The sequence below is a fragment of the Typha angustifolia genome, chromosome 3, assembly GCF_048772165.1.
Source record: "Typha angustifolia cultivar Huaian chromosome 3, ASM4877216v1, whole genome shotgun sequence".
NCBI lineage: Eukaryota > Viridiplantae > Streptophyta > Magnoliopsida > Poales > Typhaceae > Typha > Typha angustifolia.
In genome coordinates, this window is record NC_133241.1 from 450,357 (window position 1) to 473,103 (window position 22,747).

At 36.7% G+C, this 22,747-nt stretch overlaps 3 protein-coding genes across 5 annotated transcripts; 2 read left to right on the forward strand and 1 right to left on the reverse strand.

Moving 5' to 3' along the window:
- Positions 1-4,004: 4,004 nt before the first annotated feature.
- LOC140779414 (coiled-coil domain-containing protein SCD2-like) lies at positions 4,005-14,114 on the reverse strand. Of its 3 annotated transcripts, none has more exons than XM_073124465.1 (17): positions 13,612-14,106; positions 11,355-11,518; positions 10,430-10,505; positions 10,195-10,236; positions 10,051-10,113; positions 9,069-9,118; positions 8,919-8,946; positions 8,083-8,160; positions 7,866-7,976; positions 7,709-7,769; positions 7,196-7,300; positions 6,968-7,089; positions 6,696-6,765; positions 6,187-6,228; positions 5,902-5,942; positions 4,770-4,896; positions 4,005-4,439 (listed from the first exon to the last, which is right to left on the reverse strand). In XM_073124465.1, the coding sequence occupies exons 1-17, from the start codon at positions 13,975-13,977 to the stop codon at positions 4,339-4,341; spliced, it is 1,647 nt and encodes a 548-aa protein (XP_072980566.1). In that variant the 5' UTR covers positions 13,978-14,106; the 3' UTR covers positions 4,005-4,338. The 3 variants fall into 3 exon arrangements, with proteins under 3 accessions (XP_072980566.1, XP_072980582.1, XP_072980574.1); XM_073124481.1 differs by lacking the exon at positions 13,612-14,106 and adding an exon at positions 11,809-12,129; XM_073124473.1 differs by lacking the exon at positions 6,187-6,228 and having other exon boundaries at positions 13,612-14,114.
- Positions 14,115-15,192: 1,078 nt separating this feature from the next.
- Positions 15,193-19,543, forward strand: LOC140758146 (uncharacterized). The gene is made up of 2 exons (XM_073094203.1): positions 15,193-15,820; positions 18,353-19,543. The coding sequence occupies exons 1-2, from the start codon at positions 15,317-15,319 to the stop codon at positions 19,013-19,015; spliced, it is 1,167 nt and encodes a 388-aa protein (XP_072950304.1). The 5' UTR covers positions 15,193-15,316; the 3' UTR covers positions 19,016-19,543.
- A 496-nt stretch (positions 19,544-20,039) lies between these two features.
- Positions 20,040-22,393, forward strand: LOC140758147 (GDSL esterase/lipase At5g03980-like). Its single transcript, XM_073094205.1, has 5 exons — positions 20,040-20,320; positions 20,437-20,646; positions 20,734-20,885; positions 21,111-21,384; positions 22,058-22,393. The coding sequence occupies exons 1-5, from the start codon at positions 20,044-20,046 to the stop codon at positions 22,291-22,293; spliced, it is 1,149 nt and encodes a 382-aa protein (XP_072950306.1). The 5' UTR covers positions 20,040-20,043; the 3' UTR covers positions 22,294-22,393.
- Positions 22,394-22,747: the final 354 nt, after the last annotated feature.

Genomic DNA, 22,747 nt, shown 5'->3' on the forward strand with positions numbered 1-22,747 from the left:
TGAAAAAAATTTGCAACTCTATTTTTTATATCTTATTATCCACAAAGGAAAGTAAAAGGAGGGTGGGGGGGACTCATTAGAAAACATTAGTGGAACTATCAATGCCTTTTTACTCATAGATAATTGCCTGTAATTATTGATGTTTGGTAATGAACAACCTTTCTCCATGAAAGTCTACAAAAGGGGGTCAAGAAAAATGGCACAATATGTACTGTATCACATGGAGAATTGTAGCATTCCAGGCCATGGATTGTATTGATGAAGACTGGTAAAAAAAAATGAGAGAGCATTCTTCCTTTGGAAACTTCACAGTAAAGCCATGCTTGTCTCTGGGCTTTGGCCTTCTGGAAAGGCATTCTATTAGTGACACTCAGATTAAGATCAACCCATCTATCTATATTCTTGGCTTATTACTCCATCCATGTCAATAAAGTCTCACAGTACTATGACAACATCTTTTTATTATTCCACAGCACTCAAGCTAATGCTATATATATATATATATATAATATGTGCAATATGTCCATATCCATCTACTGTATTTAGGTTTGCAAAAGTTAAAAAAGAGGCAATATACCAATTGATAGTAGTCAAATATAAACTAAGTCTAAATTGTTGTTGTTTAGCTAGCAGGAAAGCAAGAAACCATCATCATCATCATCCCATCCTTCATCATCAGTCATCACTATCACCCCTCTCTGCTTCCTTGTTTGAAAATGGGCCTGCAAAGTAGGCCACTGCTCAGTAGCAGAGGGGAGGAATTCCTCTCTGCTCTCCTCTGGTAGCATAAAGCATTTAGAGGCCAAAGAAAATAAAAAAGAGTTAGAAAAGAAGTAGTCTGCAAGTGTAGCAGACTGGCACTTAGAACTACTGACATGGTCATTCATACATGTGAAGTCACTGCCATTAGAGAATCTCCAAAAGAAATACTTCTCCATCTCATCTGCTATTTTCTCTCCTCCTCCCTTCTGACCTACTCAGCTGCTCTGCCAGAAGATGCCACACTGCAATTCCCTGAACACAAAGACCAAATTCTTTTGTTTTGCTTTTATATATATATATATATATATTTTATTATCGTTTTGTTCAAATTTATGGGGGTTTCTTTTTTTTTTACAGATAACCGCCTGCATTTTAATCAAATTTGCAGATGGCTCAGAAAATACTCTAAATATAGCTGTAAAATGAGGAGCCGATTTGAAAATATCGAAAATAAGAGTCGGACAAGCTGGTGGATTGTTTGCAAAAAAAACCCCTTTAGATATTATATATATATATATATATATATAAAGAAATCTACGTAGAAATGAGCAATAATTCCCGCTGTCTCCCACTAAACATTAGAGGAGGCCTACGATTTATATAAATAATCTGACTAGCAAATATAATAATAACATAGAGCTAGGTTTTTAATGCAAAAGTGTGCATGCGTGAGTAGTATTGAATGAATGCCTCCCGTGCTCTTCTTCTTTGGACCCTTGCGAGGAAAGCAACGACCAAAGACGATGAGGATGAGAGGAAAAACAAAATAAACTCTCTTTATTATTTATTTATTTTAAGTTGGTTCTTTTATTTTACCTTTTGCACCCCCATCTTTTTCCTCTTCTGTCGTCTGCCCCCTCTCCTTTTGTTATATATATTACTTTTAAAAAAAGAGTGAGAGTGAGAGAGAGGGGGGAAAAGGCCAAGAGCTTTTCCACCATTTTCTTTTCTTGTGGTCTTCTTCTGACAAATTCCCCTTGTCAATCTGAAAGAAAACAAAACAAAACAAGAGCTTTTGACCATTTCTTGAGAGTTTTGAGTACAGTGTAATAATCTGTATAACAGAAAAATAAATAAAGAATAGTAGAAGGTGTGGAATGGAAAGAGAGAGAGAGAGAGATAGTAAGTTTTAAAACATTTTCTTCCTTCCTTTCTTCGTATTTTACTTTCTGGTCCCTCTGATAATTTTGTCAGGGTGGTAATGATACATAGGATCCAGGGGGGGAAACCGAAAGTTGGGACACCGCGTGACACGGGTACGATGACGTGGCGGATCGCAGTACACTGGAGACTGCCAGCTTTCAAGGTGGGCCCCACACCGGCAGGATGACTTTTGCTATTAAACCCCCCACCAATTACCCTAATTTATAATTTTCTCCCTGATAGAGTTTTTATTATGGTTAAACGCACATTAAACCGGTTCTTATACTCATGATTAAAAATAAAATTACTATTCTAATAATTCGACAGTATTATCTTAAAAAACTCACGTGTTTTACTTAACAAAATATAATTAAATCTATTAATATTAATGTTTTTAAGTCTATTATTATTATTATTATTGCATGAATGCAACGATATAATAGAGTGCGACATAGAGATAGGTTGTTGACTATGGAATGCTTTATCCTCACGATTCATTCCAGTTCCACTGAAGTGACACCACTAACTATGAGCACTAATGTCCCCCCTGACTTTCTCAAAAGGAAAATCAATTAAGCCTTCTAATCTTAGCTTCTCTTTTTTGACCTATTCATGCAGCCAAAGCTTTTAGGGAATCAATCAAATTTATCCTAAATATCAACCAAAGTTATAGGCTCGACCGTAACCCTAAACAATATTGTTAAAATGTTTTTTTAGTAGTTTGGTGACTTGAATCGATTCTATTGATGGCTCAGCAATTTGGTGAGTAGGTTTCGACAGCTTTTGATTCGGAGTAATTGTTCGACTATACCTATGCCTTGAGGCATAGGTATCTAAAAAGAGTTGGCTTTTTATCCAGCCCATACCAATTTTAGTAAAATTAATAGATAAGTCTTCTATTACTCTAATGCTAAATTATTTTTATACAGAAAATTACTTGATGACTTAACTTGATAGTTTGATTTGATTAATAGTTTTACGGTGCAGTAGTTTGAAGGAGCGGTTCAACAACGCGATCAATTAAATCAGTGTCTTGATGTCGATTAGTTCTGAGCAATAGCTCAGCAATGCATACGACATAAAGTATAAACACCTGAAGGGCTGGGTAGAAAACTTTTGACAGATGTCATATTTAAAAAAAAAAAAATCTTAACTCAACTAAATATGAGATATTGTAATATGATCAAGACCATAATTTAGTTTGTGAATTGAAATGAAAAAAATACACAGGGATCAAGGAGGAGGAAGCAAAATAGAGCTATAGAAAATTGCAGCTATATGGGTAGGTATTTTGTCTATCTCTTGTCCACTAAAATCCAATGAACAAGCTTAAGCCAAGTAGAATAGCGACAACTCATTCCGTGATTCCCTGCAATTTAAATCATCTCTGTCTCTCTTCGAGTCAATGGTCTCAAAAGACCTAACCCTCCTCCCTCTTGGACTGGAGCTAAGCAACTACTAGACATCTAAATGCAAAACAACAAACGATTAATATACCCCTTTGATTTAGTTGTCTTTATGTGTGCACATTACCTCAAACAATTTTCTTTTAAAGAGAAAGAAAAACAAGTTTTATTTACACTTTATTATATAGATATTTACGGTTAGTTGCTGTATAGATGAGTAAATTCTTATTTTAAGCCGTGGCAAAGGCCCTGACCACCGGCCGACACGACACATGCTTCAAGAAAAAGATAAAGGACACTCACCTTTGTCTTTATTGTCGCCGATCGTCGTCACTTGAGTTTGAGTCGGATGCCCTAACCCGAGGGAAGGATGAAAAAGAGAGATATATATATATATATATATAGAGAGAGAGAGAGAGAGAGAGAGAGAGAGGTTATCATATCAGTTAAAAACTTAAGTTGCAAATCCAACCAACGTGAGCTCGACGAGTCGATGTTGAGCAACGAAGCTATTAAAATGGGTGTCACATAGTACTCCTTGTGCCACGTGCCGGTATGCTGCTAACACGATCATCCATGATTTTAATAGTGAAAAGAAAAATAAGAATAGAATAGGAAAAGTAAAATGTAGAGATATAATGAATACCTATAAGGTAAAGTGTGAATGATTCAACTATGAAGAGACAATGCAAATTGAATTAAATTCTGTGCCGGTGTTTGGCTAAAAGAATAGAAGCTATATTTTGGAGGAAAAGAATGATTCAGGTACAGTTCAGAAAAACTTCTTGTGTAAAGTTTATTTGAAAAGTCAAATCTTGCAATGGAAAATAATAATAATAATAATAATAATAATTTACAATCATATAAAAACCGAACAAATCATATATGCCAGTAAACTGCTGCTGCTGCCGCCTTAGATTATACCAAGTAGAAGTAGGCAGCATGGTGAAATGAAAGCAAACCGAATTAATGAGAAGTGAATGCATCCTGAAGAGAAGAGTAAGCTACCAAACAATAGGAAACCATGCTAAGTGCTTTCATTTTGATTGGCCTTGAAATCCTTGTGAGAGGCTTCCCATAACAATTGTTCGATGCTCAGCTTCCTCAGCTCTATCAGGCCTCGCTCCACTGTGACATCAAAGAGCACATATAGATAGGTATTAACGTCCATCCATAAAGAGAAGAATGTCATGTCTCATGCAATGATGTGCAGTTTTCTCAACGCCAGTTTGCACGAGTTGAGTTGAGTTGAGTTTAATGGCTGTGTTATCATGTCAGTAACTATTGACTGGGAAACAAGATGTTAGTTCCTTAAACTGAAATCAGCAAAAAGTGATTCAGAATTCGGAGCAGAGTTGTGTCAAAGCCCAGTCTGCAGAAGGAATTCCTTCTAATTCATACATGCTTTCTACAAACAAAACTTAAGCGTAGTTAAGAGAATGGATAAGGAAGAATTACCATCAACAGCGTCATGTGAAGTTGGTTGCTGACCAAGGCGGTCAATCCAGAATTGCAACCTCTCTTCCGCGATGTCTTCTTCCACAAGATGGTCTTTAGCTCTTCTCCAGAAATAAATCAGCCATGCCTGTTCATGCAAGACATGTTGTAGGACGATAAAATTGAATTCATAAAAAGAAGAACCGCAGGAATGGAATTCCAAATAATGTTGCCATGAAGACTTAATGATAGACTATAACAGGTGGTATCATCTCAATTCTCAAACCACGCAGAACTAGGAAGTCTTAAAGAGCAAATGTATCTACTCATGCATGAGAAAATAAATCCTCACCATAATAAGCTGGAGACTCTTGTAAACATTACAACTGGTTGTATAAATTAATAGCTGGACTAAAGAATGACAATGATGGCTGAAAGAAACCGTGACGGAAATAGGAGTAAGAGTTTGGCAGTGTAAGTTCGAACAAAGGATTTTTTATTACTTCCAAATTATCTTGGTTTTGCCTCACCTCTCAAGGCACCACCTGCTTCAATAAAATCATTCCTTCATAGGTTTATTCATCCTAGCACTATATCACCTTCTCGCTTACCATATAGAATTGCTGTTTCAATTATACTAAGTCAAAACTAAATCTATGACCATCTGACGTACCAACAAGAAAAGAACCTGTGCCCTTTAAATGTGTCAGCTTGTATATCAAGATGACTTTATTTGTGTACTTATCTATGTGTATATATGTATCACGTCACCAATAATCTCAATTTCAGTATTTCCTGTTCTATTTCATTAAGAAACTGAAAGATAATGTCGATATGCCAAATGTTCTCCTTTTGTTCTCTCAACCAGTCAACCCAGTTCAGCAACCTTTACGAGTATCTGCTATATTTGACAATTTTTTTGCACTATAATATAGAGAGTCGAAAGAATTGGAAGTTGTTAAGTGAACAAAAATAATAGGAACAAAATTAAAGTAAATCTAATTCACCAAGAAATTGCATGCCAAAACAACAACCAATCCCTTAGTCTCGACCATATGTGGAGCCAATCATTATGAGGAATTACATATAGCAACAGTAATGCAATGAGGAAAAAGCAATCCACAAGATATATCTAAAAAAATTCAGGATGGACCTGCTTGAACAAGACATCTTCCACCTCCTCCTGATGTAGATCTGGAAAAATCTTGATTTCAGTAATATATATGCTCCAATAACTCGTACATCAAGTGAGAAATATACGAGGCATAATTGAGCACCGTAAAAAACATATGGTAGTAAAATAATGAAGAGAATATCATAAGCAAACAGTTTGTAGCTATAGAATAACTGCTAATAAAATTATAAATCACATTTGACTAGAAGAGAGCAATAAGGAAACTTTACACCTAACGCTTGAGAAAATATAAAATATCTATACCAAATGCCTCCATGAATTTTGGATCACCAGGCGATTTAAGATCTGCAGCAAGCAAAAATATAGAAATGTCTTATGTGCTTCAGATATAGGAAACATGTGCAAATTGCTCAGCAAAAAGAGAAAGGAAAATGAAAAGCAACTTGTGCTGGCAGAAGATTCTAACTGAGATCTTCCCCATTTCATTAGGAAAAAAAAACCTTACATTTGCAGAAGGTTGCAACAATAAAAACTGAAATGAATTTAGTACATATTTAAGCATCTTTTCATACATTTAGTGATAATGCAGTCCAATTATTGAAGAGCAATACAGTAGAGCAGATTGTATCTTGATTAGGCTCCTTTTGTTATAATCTACCCAGAAGATAAATGCAGCTACTGTATTCAACCTCATCTTCTTCCATCTTCACCTAGACTATTCTCTGGTGAACCTCAATGTTGTTACATTCAAATAATCTAAAGGGCATGTTTGTATGGCAAGAATCATATAATACATGTTCTAAGGAACAAACCTGCATCCGTCTGCCAAAGTAAATTAGGGCGTCGATCATGGGCTAAAGCAAGTATGACAGCATCCTCAACCTTAAGATAACATCAACCGAACTTAAGAATAGGGAAACTTTCACATAAACTGAAAATGGTAAATGAACCCAGAAATAGTATTAAAATCAAGAAGATCAGAAAAAGAAAGTTCATATGTCAAGAGCTACACCAAGGAGAAAGAATACATGAGTAAAAAAGAGAGGAATATAACAGAATCTCTGAAAAATGGAGTGAAGGGTACCTTCAAGGAAGCTAGTTCTCTCAAACCTTTCTCAACAGAGAGCATGCTTTCTATGTTGCCTTCTCCAGTTAGGTCACTTAAATTATGAACAAACTTGTTTCCTCCCTCAGGATCAACATTACCTATTTAAAAATAATAATTAATAAGAAAAGAGAGAAACTTCTAGATTTATTTATATCATAAATGTTATAGCAATAGTAAAGGCCTTAAGGCTTTCCACTGCACAACCTTCTTCCTTAGCTCTTTGTCCAGCAGAAATGACAACATCAAAAGGACGAGGAGCAAGTGATGACCAGTGCTCATGCTTGGATACAGCAATCTCAGGGTAGATGCCTATGAAAATAACAAGGCTCAGTAAGATGTTATCTAACTGGCTTCAGAATGAAATCAGTAAGAATGAGAGTGCAAGGTATACTTTTGAAATGTTTCAAGTATTAATTTCTCTCGTGCCCATACATGCAAGTGCAGGCAAATACACACAAGCACACAAGTGCTGAAAGTTATACAATGCTTGCCCATGCACTGCTGATTATGTCTGCAGCTGCATAGTGGGAGCACAGACACAATCTTGAGCAATCAAGTGTGAGGTGTCCCTCATGGTTGCATGGCTGCACACTATAGAACAACATGGGCACAATATTTGTTTTTTTTCACATACACATTTTTTACATTTCTAGATCACATGCAATAGTTGGCATCAGCCCTTGAATATTTTAGAAATACCATGACTTAAATGATTACCATATTGAACAGCTAGGCCCCAGTACCGTGAAAGCCAACACCTCTTTAGCTCAACCTCTTCCTATAATATGGACGAGCATATGAAATCAATTTTTCTTGAAGCACAGTAGTTTTCAAACTTCACAAAGGACTTGCTTAAATTTAGAGAAAAAAAAACCATTTCTTCTTTGGTTAAGATCATTCTCTGTGTCATGGAACGTAAAGCTTGTCCTTCAGATTCAGCTTCTCTAAGTTGTTGCACAGCAGTTGCAACCTCCTCCCTTGCAGACTATAATTCAAGATGCCATTGATTAAGCTAAAGCAAAAACTCGCCTGAATAAACAATGCTTAGCAAAATACAGGTTCCAGCACAAAATGGGAAAAAAGGCTTGTACCTGAACTTGTTGGTGAAGAGCTGCTACCTCCTCACCTTTCGTATCATCCTTAGTTTGCATGGCATCTCTGATCTCTTTCTGTTTTTTCCAGATTAACATTGCAATTCATTCAGCATCTCCGATCTTGATAAGCTGGTCGGTAACATTTTAAGAGCAAAGAAGAGGTATGCAAGCAGCAGAATATTCTTTTTACAGGTTCATTCAACCATTTAAGGAATCAAGCTTATTAAAGCTTTACTTTTCTGGGCTTTTTTATATTACTGCTATAGTAATGCTACAACGAAGAAAAGAAAAGGAAATGATTTGCAAATGAGTCAAAACCCAGGACCTATTTACTCTAATATGGACTTCAACTGAGGACTTCCTAAAGTCTTGCTAGAAAATTCCCTCTCCCCACCCAAATTGCATGTCTTTGTAATCGAAAGGAACTACGACACAAAGATTCTAATATTCTCTATCAACGAAAGGTAGAATATATAACTGAGATTCTTCATTTGAAAAAACCCCACCACTAGCCTTCTTAACAAAAGTACAAATAAAACTATGTAAAACATTTTTAGATTGCTATGGCCTAGGTGTTTGAGCAAGTGAGCATGTTGGGATCCAGTTTGTCATGTCTCTGCACATCCCTAAACATTTTTATCGGGAATATTCACAAAATCAAGTGTATCCAATTAGATAAATCTTCCATTTTATTAAGAGACAGCTATACAATTCATACTGTGCAATATTAGATTAAATTATCTGGTACTGACTAACAATATCTTAACCAAGTTAAGCTTTGATTTGATTACAACAATCTACAAGAATTATGACTCAATTGCATAACATCATACCTCCTTTTGCAACAGCATTGCCTCCTTCCTGCATTTAAAATATCTTATCCATAAAAGGAGCAAAAAAAAAAGGAGAGAGAGAGAGAGAGAGAGAGAGAGAGAGAGAGAGAGAGAGAGAGAGGCTCCATAATATGAATTGCTCAAAATTACCTTTTCATTAGCCGAACCTCCAAAGATAACCCTTCTCCAAGATTGGAGACCTGAAAAGTTGATTAAAAAATTGTACTCTTTCAACATCACAGAAATTATTCATATGGTCACACCAAACTAATATGAAATCAAGGTGCCCTAATTTGCATTTATCCAGTTCTCAACTACCTCTGTCCATTTACATTGATCTATTTACCAAGGATTTAGATGTAAAAAATAATCTCTCAGGGTTCTCTTCCACCACAAATTACCTTCCAAATGCGCCACATATAAATCAAGCCCCTTGTCCTTTAGCACTACATATTCCACATTCTTTAAATTAACAGGCCCCTAGAACTTATACCATAAGAGTTGTTGCAAAGACCTGCTCGTATCTATATGGTCAACGCTATCAACCAGTGTTCTAAAACTTCATCAAGTATAAGTGTAAATCGATGGTTCTCTATGTATTCCAATATGCGACATGACATGCATGTATGTTCGAGATAGATGCCAATATTTGCTGAACAATAGCTTTCTAGATACATAAAAAAAAAAGCTCTGTCAGAATAGTCAGACGTTAAAAAATGTTGCATTTCCCAATTTATAATACTGACAGACTTAATAGCAGGTTTCGTTGACACTAAACCACAGATCTAATGTATTTCACCTTCAAGTTGAATCTTGACAGAAGAAATCATGTGAAGATCTATAACTAGACTCTTCCAAATCTAGATAACAATGGACTAGATCGTGCACTTGGTATATGTCCCTAACAGAAGAACAAGTAAAGCTGTTATATAGTTTACAATAGTATTTAACAGAAAAACTGATAAGAACCTAAGACATCATTTGATTTGCATACTTATCGAACTCCAAAGTTCTTCAAATCACAATAAAAAAAGACAATCAGTTCCATGATAAAAGACTTAAGACAACCAAACAATCAACATCTTGATAATAGTTACAAAATAGTAAGATGACAACTAGACTAACAAATAACCTGTTTCTCGAGCTCCCTGGACCTGGCTTCTGCTTCCTCAAACTTCTGTTCAGCTAGTCGCAACTGAATGACATATTCCTAACAGTTACCAAACGCCTTATAAAGCTAGGATACTTTAGTTCAAAAAGTAGAGGTATAACGTACTCCATTGAGAAGTTTTTCATTCTCTTCTTGTAGCATATCAACCTGCAAATTTGCAAAAGCCAACTAAGATAGAATATTCACTGATTGTTTAGCATTGCCTCTAATTACTAATGATTCTAGCTTGCTTGAAAATTGAAGAAAAGAAAAGAGTGAAAAATAATCAGAAAATTCATCCTCCAAGTGCTTCCATTTTATCAAACTGTTGGGGAATGAACTTATAAATTAGAGGGATTACCTCATCTCTTAACGCAGAAGTCTCACGTGAATCTACTGGTTCTCTTGAGTTTAGATGCCCTATGTCCGGAAGAACTCTGCAACATAACCAACAGTTTTTATGGAAATCAAGAATAGTTCAGTAATTTTCTTTACCTAAACTGGCTATATGTTGATTAGTGGAAAGATTTTCAATGAAAACACATGAAAAAGCAAGATATGCATAGACATGTGCAAATTTCACTGATTAATGATATACTCTAAAGAATTTGGAAAAGCAACTTGAATATTATTCTTAATTACGAACGGTTCAATTTGACCAAATAGTATTGTGAAGAGGTTTTGGGACTATAAAGAGAGGGCAAATCAGACATCACGTCCAGATTGTATACTGGAGTTACTGATTGCAGCTTGTAAGCCTTTGATTTATATTATTTTATATTATCAGTTCAGTAAGACAAAACTAGAAACTTCAGAAAATTTTAAATCAATTATGTTGAATGTGAATTATCAGCTGCGCATCCAGAGCTTATAGTGTTCCAAATGAATATAAGGAATAACAAGAATTGCTGACAAAAAAAGAGATGCACGGTCCGAAAATATCCACAGTTATGAATATACTGGAGATTAAAAGCTTCATATACATCCATCTGTGGCTTCAGATAAATAGATAAATAAGTGCACCTTATATTGATCAGCACATCAATAACCATAGGGTAATTCTATGAATTTATAAAGCTGGCAAAACAAACTATAATTAAGCTGGCATTCCTGAATAACTACCCAAGCATCTATATGAACCTATGTGAAATAAAAACCGCATTGAATTGTTCTGGTAGTTATCCACCTATTTGGCAAGCCTAGTAACAGTCGAGCTAGTAATACACTTCACATAATATTCCTAAGCAGAAGTGCATCATAACATTGAAGAAAAATGACAGTCTTACCTTCTATCATTCCGCCTAGTGACGGGAACCTCTATTGCTGGTAAAGCTGACGGTGTCCTGTAACTTGATGGCATGATAGACGGTGTTGTGCGAATTGATAAAGATGGCCTTCCGGTAGAAGTAGTGCGACCCACTGGAGTTGGTTCTATAAGTTTCTGACCTAACTAGGTAAATTGTGATAAGATAAAATTAGCCAGGTCATCTTACACAGCCATTCAATAATAATTAAATCTTCATTCAAGCAACTAACATCATTATATTATTGAAGTCAACAGATCAAAAATCAATCCTAACAGTAGTCAATTGGAAGGAGATCAGAAGAAATCCAACTAAAAATGAATCAAAGGCAAGAAATTTCAAATTAAATCTCAAGACAATCAAATTAGCTCAATCTAAACTAGGAAACAGAACAAGGAAAACAAAAACCCAAACTTTTCTAATTCAAGTTAGTTACCGCTGGCGAGGTGGACCTGCGAGACGTCCCAAAACCAGCGGCGGCGCTTTTTACGCTCCGGGAAGGACGGGAGACGGCGAACTGGAACTCGCCCTCGTCGTCCTCGTCGTCCCCGGCGACCCGCGACGCCATGACCTTGGCGAGGCGGGCGTTGGCCTTCCTGGCAGCGGCCTTCTGCGCCCTCTTGATGGCGGAGGCGCCGGTCTCCGAAGCTGAACGGTAGTTCGACGGCGGCGACGTCGAGCCCGTGCTGCTTGAGTCATCCATCGCCGTCGGGATATTTAGTTTAAGGTGGAATGGGGAACTCTCCGAGGTGATCTCGCAGGGAGTGGGAACTTAAATGCGGGGGAGGGAAGGAGGGAAGTAAGTCAAGCGGTGGGTCCCATGATCACGTGTCAGATTGTAACACGTTGTCGAACGGATTGGGTCAATGGGTTCGTTGGATACGGGAGTTTAATTTTTAGCGTTGAACGACGGAGTTTGGCGGGCAGACTCGGAGTTGTTGATCAAAATTCGTCTAGTTTTTAATTTATTTACCAAAATAAATCACACTCAAACTTAAATACAAAATGGGTCTATTTAGCTCTAACTAAAAAGCTCAACTATTAAAAATTTAATTAAAAACACTAATAAGATTGACATTTTCTTAAATAAAATACTAATTTTATCATATTTTTATTTTGAAAAACGTTTAACAATTAAGTATTTTACTAAAACACTTAAAAAGATAATTATTTTAGTTAGTGTTACAGTAAATCAGATCCCCTTTTTTATCTAAGTTTGAGAGTAATCTATTTTAATAAATAAATTTTAAAATAGATATAATTTGATCAAAAACTAGTAAACTTGAGACCGGTGAACAAGTAATTTTATTTTTACATCGTTACAAATTTACAATTGAAAGTTTTTTTCATATTACTATATTCTTTTTTAAATATCATAATTATTACCAAAATTATTAAGCTATTTCCAAAATATCATATCATTAGTTAAATCTAATAAATTATAATTAACACCAGACTAAAGATTAAAAGAATATTTTACCGTTGCATAAATAATTTAAAATAGTTTAAAATATATATAATATTCTATCTAATGTTATAAGCTCATAGCACAACAAAAATACTCCAGTTATTTATGTGTATTTATAAATTTTAAGAATAATATGTTAGAAATATTGTTAAAAACTAACTAGGAATCCTCAAAATGCAAAATAGTTTGGTAATAGTATTAATAATAATTACGCTATTAAAAAATGTATTTAACCCTTATTTTCATCTTAATATAATTTTAAGCTTAAAAATCAAGCTAAATTGTTAGAGAGACGCTTGATTACAGTAACCGAGGCTAGTTCAAATCAAACACGCGTCAAGTTTAATTTCACCAGCTTGAATCAATACAACCTTGAGCCCTTTGACTTAATACCTAATTTTAATTTTATAATATATTATATATAAACACGTCTGAACAATCCAGTCATGAGGGCCCACCTCCTAATACACGAATCACCGACGCACGGATCTCAGAGCATGTTTGACTTTTATCAATTTGAATTAGAAAATTCTCTGCTCACTTTACGTGCTTATTTCATTTTAAAACTTATATTTTTTTCAAAATTTCCAATTCAAACTGAAAAAAATAATTTATTTGGACGCTTTTTGAAGTAAATATAATAAGCTATTTCATAGGTATTTAATTAGAAAAGCAGAAGTGATGGTGTGATCCGGAAAAAGAATATATAAAACGAAGGGTGTGAAATGAAAAATATTAAAAAGAAAAAAAAATATACGAACGAGGGTTTACCTTAGGCGAAGAGTTTCTCCCCACCCTCTCCAACCCATAACCTCCGCCTCCGCCACCGAATCCGTTACTAACCATCCCTGACATCCTCGGGGATCCGGTCCGATACCTAGCCGTGGCCCCTCCTCCGCCGCCGACGATCGCCGGTATGAGACCGCCGCGTGCTCCTCCTCTGCCGTGCTCATCGTCATCGTCGTCGTCGTCGTCGTAGACCGGCGTCACCATCCTCTTCGCGAGGAAGGCGCTCACCGCCTTCGCCCTCTCGGCTCGCCTGCCACTCGCCAGCGAGTACGCCGGCGAGGAGGGCTCCGAGTAGCCGCTGCTCCCTTGCTGTCCGTACGCGGGGCTCCCCGCCCGCCTCCGATCCATCGAGGCCGACGACGGTCTCCCGGCCAGTTGGATCCGGATCCGACGACGGAGATGGAAGAGACGGAGGGAGATGAAATGGGAAGCGATCGAGGACGAGATTCCAGTGCCGGAGAGGTTATATACGTGCGAAGGTATGGGGATCGGGTGTTTCGTCTCGAACAGCAAAACAGGTTAGTCTCATAACTCTCTTCTTTGTAATTGGTACACGTGGCGTATCAAATCATCCGACGCACGAAAGATAACTGAGTCCCAAGTTGCCCATTCAGGAGTTCCAACGTCACGAATCACGAGGCAATGCTTCTGTCACGAGTGCATTAAATGTTAGGTTCGTCAACGTGGCATCGCCTCCTCTATTTTATTTTATTTAACCATTTATTTGATTAATTCATAAACGAATATAGATATAAATTAGACAATAATAAGGTCTCCGGCATCGCTCCTTTATCTATTAGCGATTACTTTTCTCCTTTTCTTTTTATTCAATTTTAATTTCGGTGAGTTGGATGGCAGTTGATATTAAAAACCGACCATATTTGATTAAATTAGGTTTCATTCACGAGAAAGTTGTAGGGTTTGTTTGCCTTTTTCAGCTAACTTGACATCAAATTAAAAGCGATTTTTCCCAAGCTTTTTGTTGATAATTATAAGTTATTATATTTTTCTCGTTAGCTCAGATGATGACGTATGCGGAAAGAATTATTTTTCTTAGATTTGGTTAACAGACAGGTTTGAATTAAAACCAATTTGAGTCTACGTGATCAAGTTTGAATTAAAATTATTTTAATTTAAACTAATTTTAAGATCATTTAAATTTAAACTGGGCCTAAATAAACTCATCAATAAATAATTATAATTTTAAATTAAATTTTGAGTGAAAATATAAACTAATAGGAATATTTATATATTTAGAAAAGATATGATACGATTAGAATTCAAAATTAAATTAAATTATAAAATATATAAAAATGTTTATTAGAGATTAAGTTGTAGAAAATTAAATAGAATTTCTAACATATTTAAATTAATGATTAAAAACTATTTAAAAAGTATTAATTATAAATTATAAAAAAGATAAGTTGATATATGTAAATTAGAGGGAGTAAAGTGAATATAAACATTGAGTGTAATTTTCCTGAAAATTTAAATGAAAAAGGCATATGTATTATATATCCACAGTTGGGAGGGTGAAAATGTAAATTAAGCCCCAATAGAAAAGGCAGACAAATTTCGACCGCGTGACTACCTCTCTCTCTCTCTCTCTCTCTCTCTCTCTCTCTCGCTTCCCCTTCAGATCTCGATTTGCTCGATGCTTCTTCCTCCGTAGCATCAGTCTCCCCCCATGGGCTCCGCCTACTCCCAAGCCCAACCTGAGGACTCCGACTCCGACCCCGACTCTGATCCGCCTCCGGCGGCGGAGCCGGATCCGGATCCGGATCCTCGTCGCTCCTCCAAGGAGAAGGTCCTCGAGCAAGAGCCGGAGATCCTGCCCTGCCGCGCCGCCGCGTCCCCCCTCTCCCCGCAGCTGTCCGCCGCAGGCACACCTCGCCTCCTCGGCCCCACCGTCAAGGTCTGGGATCCCTGCCACGTCCTCCTGCCCCCCCCGGCGGCGTCGGCGGCGGATCGGGCGGCAGCAGAGGTGCTTCTGATCAGCCACGGAGAGTTCGCCGCCTCGCTGCGGCCGGATCTTGTCGGAGGGCGGTGGCCGGCGGCGGGGCTGACGGCGACAGGGGAGCGGCAGGCAAGGGCGCTTGCGGTGTTCCTTAAGTCGCAGGGGGTGACGTTCGAGGCCGTGTACTGCTCCCCGCTGGATCGGGCGAGGGCCACTGCGGCGTTGGTTTGCCGGGTAAAAGAAGTTCATCACATCTTTATTCCTTCTGCATTATGGAATTAGAGCATAAATTTTGTCACTTTATCTAATTCTTTCAATATTAGTTTCTAATTGAAGCGTGTTTTTCTTGATATTGAGATTCCTAAATTCCTTAATTGTTTGGAAGTCGGATAAAGTAGTTCAGGCACTGCCCAACATGATATTTTTAATCACGTTGAGAAATCGATGCACATTGTGAAATTCTGTAGATGTTGTGAAAGAATTTAGTATCTCTTTTCTTTCATGAACGCAATTTGCTAATTCTTGACTATTGTTTGCAGAAAATTTAATTTGTTATTTGATCTTGGTTCTCCTTTTATTCTAGTAACGATATTAACCGTTAGAACCTAGCCTTTAAGAATTAGTTAGAAGTTATTGATCAAGTGAGAAGAAAGGAAACTTTCTAACTGTTCCTCTGGGAGATCTATCATATCATCTAGACACCTACTAGGGTGCAGGTTGCAATGTAAAGTATATAATCTCGATTCCCTTTAACAATTACCTTCCTAACCCAACGATCATTGCGAATCTAATCCGAAGATGGAATTGGTTTTCGACTCACGAGCAGAAAGTTTGGGTTACCACTAATCTCAAAATTAAAATGTAACTCTAGATCAAATGGTCGGATGATAGAGTACTTTTGAGGATCGAGATAGATTCGAGATGGAGAACAAATCTATCTAGATGGATCATGAAAATGGGAGGCCGAAGAGGCGTGGTTGTGATCGGCCTAAGATTGTGGTATGGTTGTGGAGATGACAATGGTGAAAGTTGAGGTACTCAGTAGGAAAGTGATAGAAAAGAAGTAGAGCTATTCCTTAGGGGCGCAGCCAAACAAAGAGGAAGGCAGCAATAAAGATCCTAGATGGTGACTAGGGTTCTAAAGCTTAGAGGTAGCCGAACAAGGAGGAAGGAGGCGATCTTGCAAATTAACTTCAATAATCCAAAATAATTATTTGGGTGTACACCACATCTATTTATATGTAGCTCTCTGACTCGACTAAATTTGGCAATAGAATCAAACAAGCTCGAATCTTATTGCCTAATATAAACAAAAACACTTAATTAAAACACCTAAGTTAGGGTTCCTCGCCGTCCGGTGTCCAAACGCCTATTAATTTTTGGCTCTCAGATCGTTCGAATGCCTGTAGGGTCGTTCAAACGCCTATTTAATCTTTTGCTATTAGGAATTTGTATTCAAATACCTGAAGGGCCGTTTGAATTCCTAATCCTGAAATTGGTTCTTTCGACTGCTTGAACCTTTATTTCTTTTGCAAATAAACTATTAGCTATCGGTTAAATTCCCCCTTTTCTACTATGTGCTAATGCATGTTGCACACTTATATGCAGAGATATAGGTGTAGGTAGCAGCTTTTTACTGTTGATGTTGTTGTCTATGGTGGCATTGCAATGTGACCTTTTGTTGAAGATAAGTAGATAACTGATCTTAAAAAATCATGCCAGTAATAGATGATCTTGGAGTTCAAAAGGTCTATTTGCCATTGATGAGGTTATTGTTGATCTTTTGTCACACATCTTGGAGTTCGATCTGTTTCTCTATGGCATGTTTCGTTTTTCACGAACCACTATTATCCTAATAATAAATCAATCTCTATTCTACATCTCTCATATATACTGAACCATTTCAATATAATTGTGCAACTGACTGGCCAAGAATAAGCAGTCAGTTGAGTTATTGCAACTTCATGATTTTTGTCCTGGAATATGATAGCATATGGGCTTGATGTGGCTGTTCTTTGACTACGTTCCATGCAACTTCTTTAAACGCTGACACACAATTTTTGAATTTTAAATATTTAAGTAAAGATGTCAACTTTCTGACGAATCATTTTCAAAAGCTGTAATCTGTAAAATGACAAAAGTCATTTTAGCAAGGATGAAAATTGCTTTCCAGCAGAGAAGAAATAGCTTTGAGAGGAAATGGTTAGAAAAATGGAGAAAGATAAGATTGATTGAAGAAGAAGAAGAAATGGACGAATCAATAGCTGACATTTACTCCTTTTCCTATATACTCTATCTGATACGACTGATAACTTAGCATAACTGGCCTAGGACTTCAATTGGTAATAATTGACTCGAAAGAGAATTTTATAGCAAAAGATTAGCTAAAGATTTTGAGAAGTACATAACGGTTAGTATACTCAACAAAAATCTCAGACAACTAAATATAATTATCATCCTAGAGTTGGGTAGCATCTGATTGTATTCGAGATGCTCAAAAACTCCTTTGCTGCTGTTCACACGCCCTTTTCTACCAGTTTGCTAGGATACTTTAAATAGATGCAATATAGTTTCTGACCCTTCTAAAGAGAGAGTTACCTGATCAGAAGTGGCTATCCTGTTATGAGAATTGCCATCCTCAAACTGAACAACCCGTCTATGAGAAACATCTGGAAAGTTCTGCTAGTCTGTCCTTTGAACTGTTTTTAGTACTCTTTTCATCTGCATGGTCATCTGAACTGAATGATATATCATCCATTTATGCAGGAGCTTGATTTTCCAGATGATCAGATACAAATCTCGGATTCTTTGGTTGAGATGAGTCAGGGGCAGTGGGAAGGCTGCATTAGATCAGAAATTTATACCCCAGAAATGGTTAATTTAATTGACAAAGCCCAGCCAGATTTCTCTGCACCTTCAGGAGAATCACTCAGGCAGGTGGAATTTCGGATGATTGAATTCCTCAACAGGACAGTCATCAGATTACCTGAAAAGCTGGCCATAGAAGATTCATTAATACATCAAAATGAGGTCAAGGGGTTCTCTCGCCAAAGCTCAACTAATTCAGTACAAGAACGAGATGGCCCTCAATGGGATTTGCTTTACAGGCTTAATAGACCTGGCCTTCAGAGGAAGAAATCTGGAAAGAGCAGGCTTCAGTTTGTTACATCCACAGAAAATGAGACTGAAGATGACTTTTCTCCTAGTGAAGGCCACAAAGGAAATATAGGAAACCCTAACACTGCCATTGGGATTTTCACTCATGCAATCCCAATAAAATGTCTTCTTGCTGGCTTGTTAGATTGCAGTCCTATGATATCTCATAGAATATGTATAGATGACTCTTCTGTGACAGTCCTGGAGCACTCACTAAGAAACGGATGGCAGATAAAGGGGATGAACGATACTGCACATCTCAGGCTTCTTTAGAGAACCAACAGTGAAAGACTTCCTTTTTCTCAAGCAATTATGAGTCTGAAAGATTGCGACATGCTAATTCTTGCTAAGAATTGGGTGTCTAAACTGTGTTTGCTATTGCAGAAAATCCTGTATGCAATCTATCAGTCAGAATTGTCAGCTGATTTTTGATAATATTAGCAGGGGATAACGGTTCTTTTGTTGATCTTGGTGCAAGTGGCCAGACCATTGAAAGATTTCAAAGGAGAAAAAAATGTTATTTGTGCACAAGGCTCCTGGAGTTGTCCACTTGTACTTGTATTTTTAATCACCATCTCCACAAGCTAAGGAGATCTGGTTTGTGAGTTATTGTATTTTTTTTCCCAGTTCCTTTTTATGCTTAAATTCTTAAATTATGATATTTTGTTTTTGATCCAATCATTTAAAATATTTTGCGTTGATCTTTTTGTAATGATAAAATCTTGAGAGTTGAGACTGTTATGTTCTATCTAAATGTGGGACTACAATTCTATAGTTCCTTCGAGGTGTTTCTACTTAAAATTTTCATGCCAATCTTGGGACTGGAGTTGCCTAGCCTTGGTATCAGCAGTGATAGAATGGTTGGTACCCAGGAACTCTGTACAACCATTAAATGCCTGTAGCTATTCATCTCTTAAATCAAAATTACGATTGTGAATATAACAAATTCTTGATTGAATTATATTTATATGTGAACAGATGGAAACATTTTCTTCTATGTAAAGATAGTTTTTAGAGTTGAACTATGCAAACTAGCATTTCCAGAGGGGCTTATGTGCAAACATTCTTTCTGTGATTATGACATTGTAAGTCTAAGATTGGTGTGCCAACTCTAAATTGAAACCATAAAGCTAGCCACCTACCTTCTAAGTGAGAATTTTCAGTTATAGTTGGACTTTTAGTGTTACAATTTGTCTCTTCTTAGTTGCTTCCCAAAGATGATTTAAGCAGTGGCAACTTTTCCCACCAAATTTGCAACCCCCTCTCCTCCTAATTATAAAACCTTTACACTCTCTGTCACGATGATCATAATCACAATAATGGCCTCTTTAAGCATTTTATACATCATTCCTCTCTCAATTTCATTGCTCCTCTTGGTTACCTTCAACTTGGCTGAATCAAAAACTTGCTTCATAAATGCAATATATAGTTTCGGTGACTCCATCGCCGACACCGGCAATCTTCTCCGGGAAGGTCCGATAGGGTTCTTCTCCGGTATCGGAAAATTTCCCTATGGAGAGACCTACAAGAAATCCACAGGCCGCTGCTCTGATGGTCTTCTGATGATAGACTTCTTTGGTATGCCTTAATTTCTTTCTTCTCATTATTATCCGAGTATTCTATCATTATTCAGATGCATGCTTATGTTTACATGACTAATGATTTTTTTTTAAATTTTTAATCTCTCATCTCAGCTTCGGCACTGAATATATCATTCATCAACCCTTACTTGGATGACAGTGCCGACTTCAAGAATGGCGTGAATTTTGCAGTAGCAGGAGCCACAGCACTTGATAAATCCTTCTTCCTTGGGAAGGGGATTTATATGCCATTAACGAGTCCTCTAAATGTTCAACTTGGATGGTTTAAAGAACATCTCAACTCCACTTGCACCTCACAACCAGGTATTTCTTTTCTTTTCTTTTTCCCCAAGAAGATTTGAATTGGGTACTTTACTCCTCAACTTCAACTGAACTCTAAAAAACTTACAGATAATTGTGCTAAACATCTCGGACAATCATTGTTCTTGGTGGGAGAAATCGGAGGAAACGATTACAACTATGCTTTCTTGCAAGGAAGATCCATGGACGAAGTCAAGAGCTATGTGCCCCAGGTTGTGCAATCCATAATAGATGCTTCTAAGGTACCTCCTATATATTTTTCTTCCATATACTCTAAACTTAAGCATTTTAACATCTTTGTAATGGAAACAAAATTGCAACTGTTATCGCCTACAGAAATACATGAGGTCTTATTCCAACAAATATAGACATGGGTCTGTAAACAAGAGATGATACCAAAGCAAAGTAATCAATTTCTTTTTCATTTTTGTGGTAATTAATTACATTTTTTTTTATCTATATTTCAGGAAGTGATTAGGTTAGGAGGGGTTCAACTAGTTGTTCCAGGAAATCTCCCAATTGGATGCTCACCAAGCTATCTCACAGAATTCTCCTCCTCAGAACCTGAAGCTTTTGATGAGAGGAATTGCCTCAAGACTTACAACTCCTTCTCTGTTTACCACAACACACAACTTCAAGCAGCACTAGATGATCTCAGGGATGCCTACCCTGATGTTACCATCATGTATGCTGACTATTACCAAGCCTTTTTGCATCTCCTTGATGAGGCTTCAGATCTAGGTAAGATCCTACCATGAATATATTTCCATCTATTTTTGAGTATTTTCCTCTCGATATATCATATATGAGCTCAGTTTCGGTCCGGGTTAGGGGGCTTTTACAATTTAATTACATATAGTTCTTTTAATTTAGTATATAAACCTGAATGTATATATCTTCTATAGTCAATGCATATTTAATTATATTAGAGTGTACATAATTTATTTGTACAATACACGCTAGAGTCTATTATTATAAATTTAAAAATTAAATATAATTAAATTGCAAAAGCCTACATCTGCCGGTTATAATTACACATGAATAGAATTTCACAAGCATATAAGTTATCTGATTGGCAAATGTGTGCCATCAATATGTTATTTTTCTATTTTTTTCTTCCACTTACTATTAATAGATATTCGAATACTATATTTTTCGCTCAAACTTAGGGTTTTTTTTGGGGGGTATCTTAACTTTCTATGTTTATATATTTTCAAATTGGCTCCAAATTTAGGTATTTATTTGCAAATTTGCATTGAAAACTCTACATTTTAAAAATATTAAAAAAATACCATGTGAAAAGGTTTGAAATTAAATGCAAATTCCCTAAAAAGAATCAGTATAATTCTCTTCTTCCAAGATTAATTGCTACCACAGAATTGGGTTTCAAAATTAAAACAATTACATTGGCCAGGGTTCAAGCAGGATTCTCTACTCAAAGCTTGCTGTGGAGCTGGTGGTGCGTATAATTTCGACATCAGCTTGAATTGTGGATCACCAGGCACCAACATATGCTCTGATCCAACCCAATTCATAAGCTGGGATGGCATTCATCTCACTCAAAAAGCATACAAGATCATGGCTGAATCAGTGATCATGGAGGGCTTTGCTTACCCTAATAACAGAGTCCAGGAGATGTGGGAGTGTTAAAATGCCAAGTATTATGTGATTGCTGCAATGTACTACCTTATCTTAGATCATTTTTGTTTTGTTTCTACTCAAATACTTATACTAAGTTTTAAAACTTTTATGTCTTTTTCTTTTTGTTGAGATAAATGACTTTTGAATCCAAATTAATATGACAAAGCCAGCAAGGGTTATTGTGGTTATTGTGAGGAAGAAACCCTCTTCTCAAGGAACCAAACACTCCATCATGGAATGGATAGTGGTCTGGATGGGAAAAAAGGAATCTATATATATTTTTGTGGGCAGACCAATGATGTAAAAAAGTAGTAGAAAGAGCAAAAATGTGATCATTCCAAAGTTCAAACTCAAAAACAAAATGAAGCCATCTTTCTAATTTTTGGAGGCAAAGTGCCTGATGTTCCTTCCCAAAACTTCAAACTTCAAGTAAATATATATATCTATATATATTTTAAGAAAA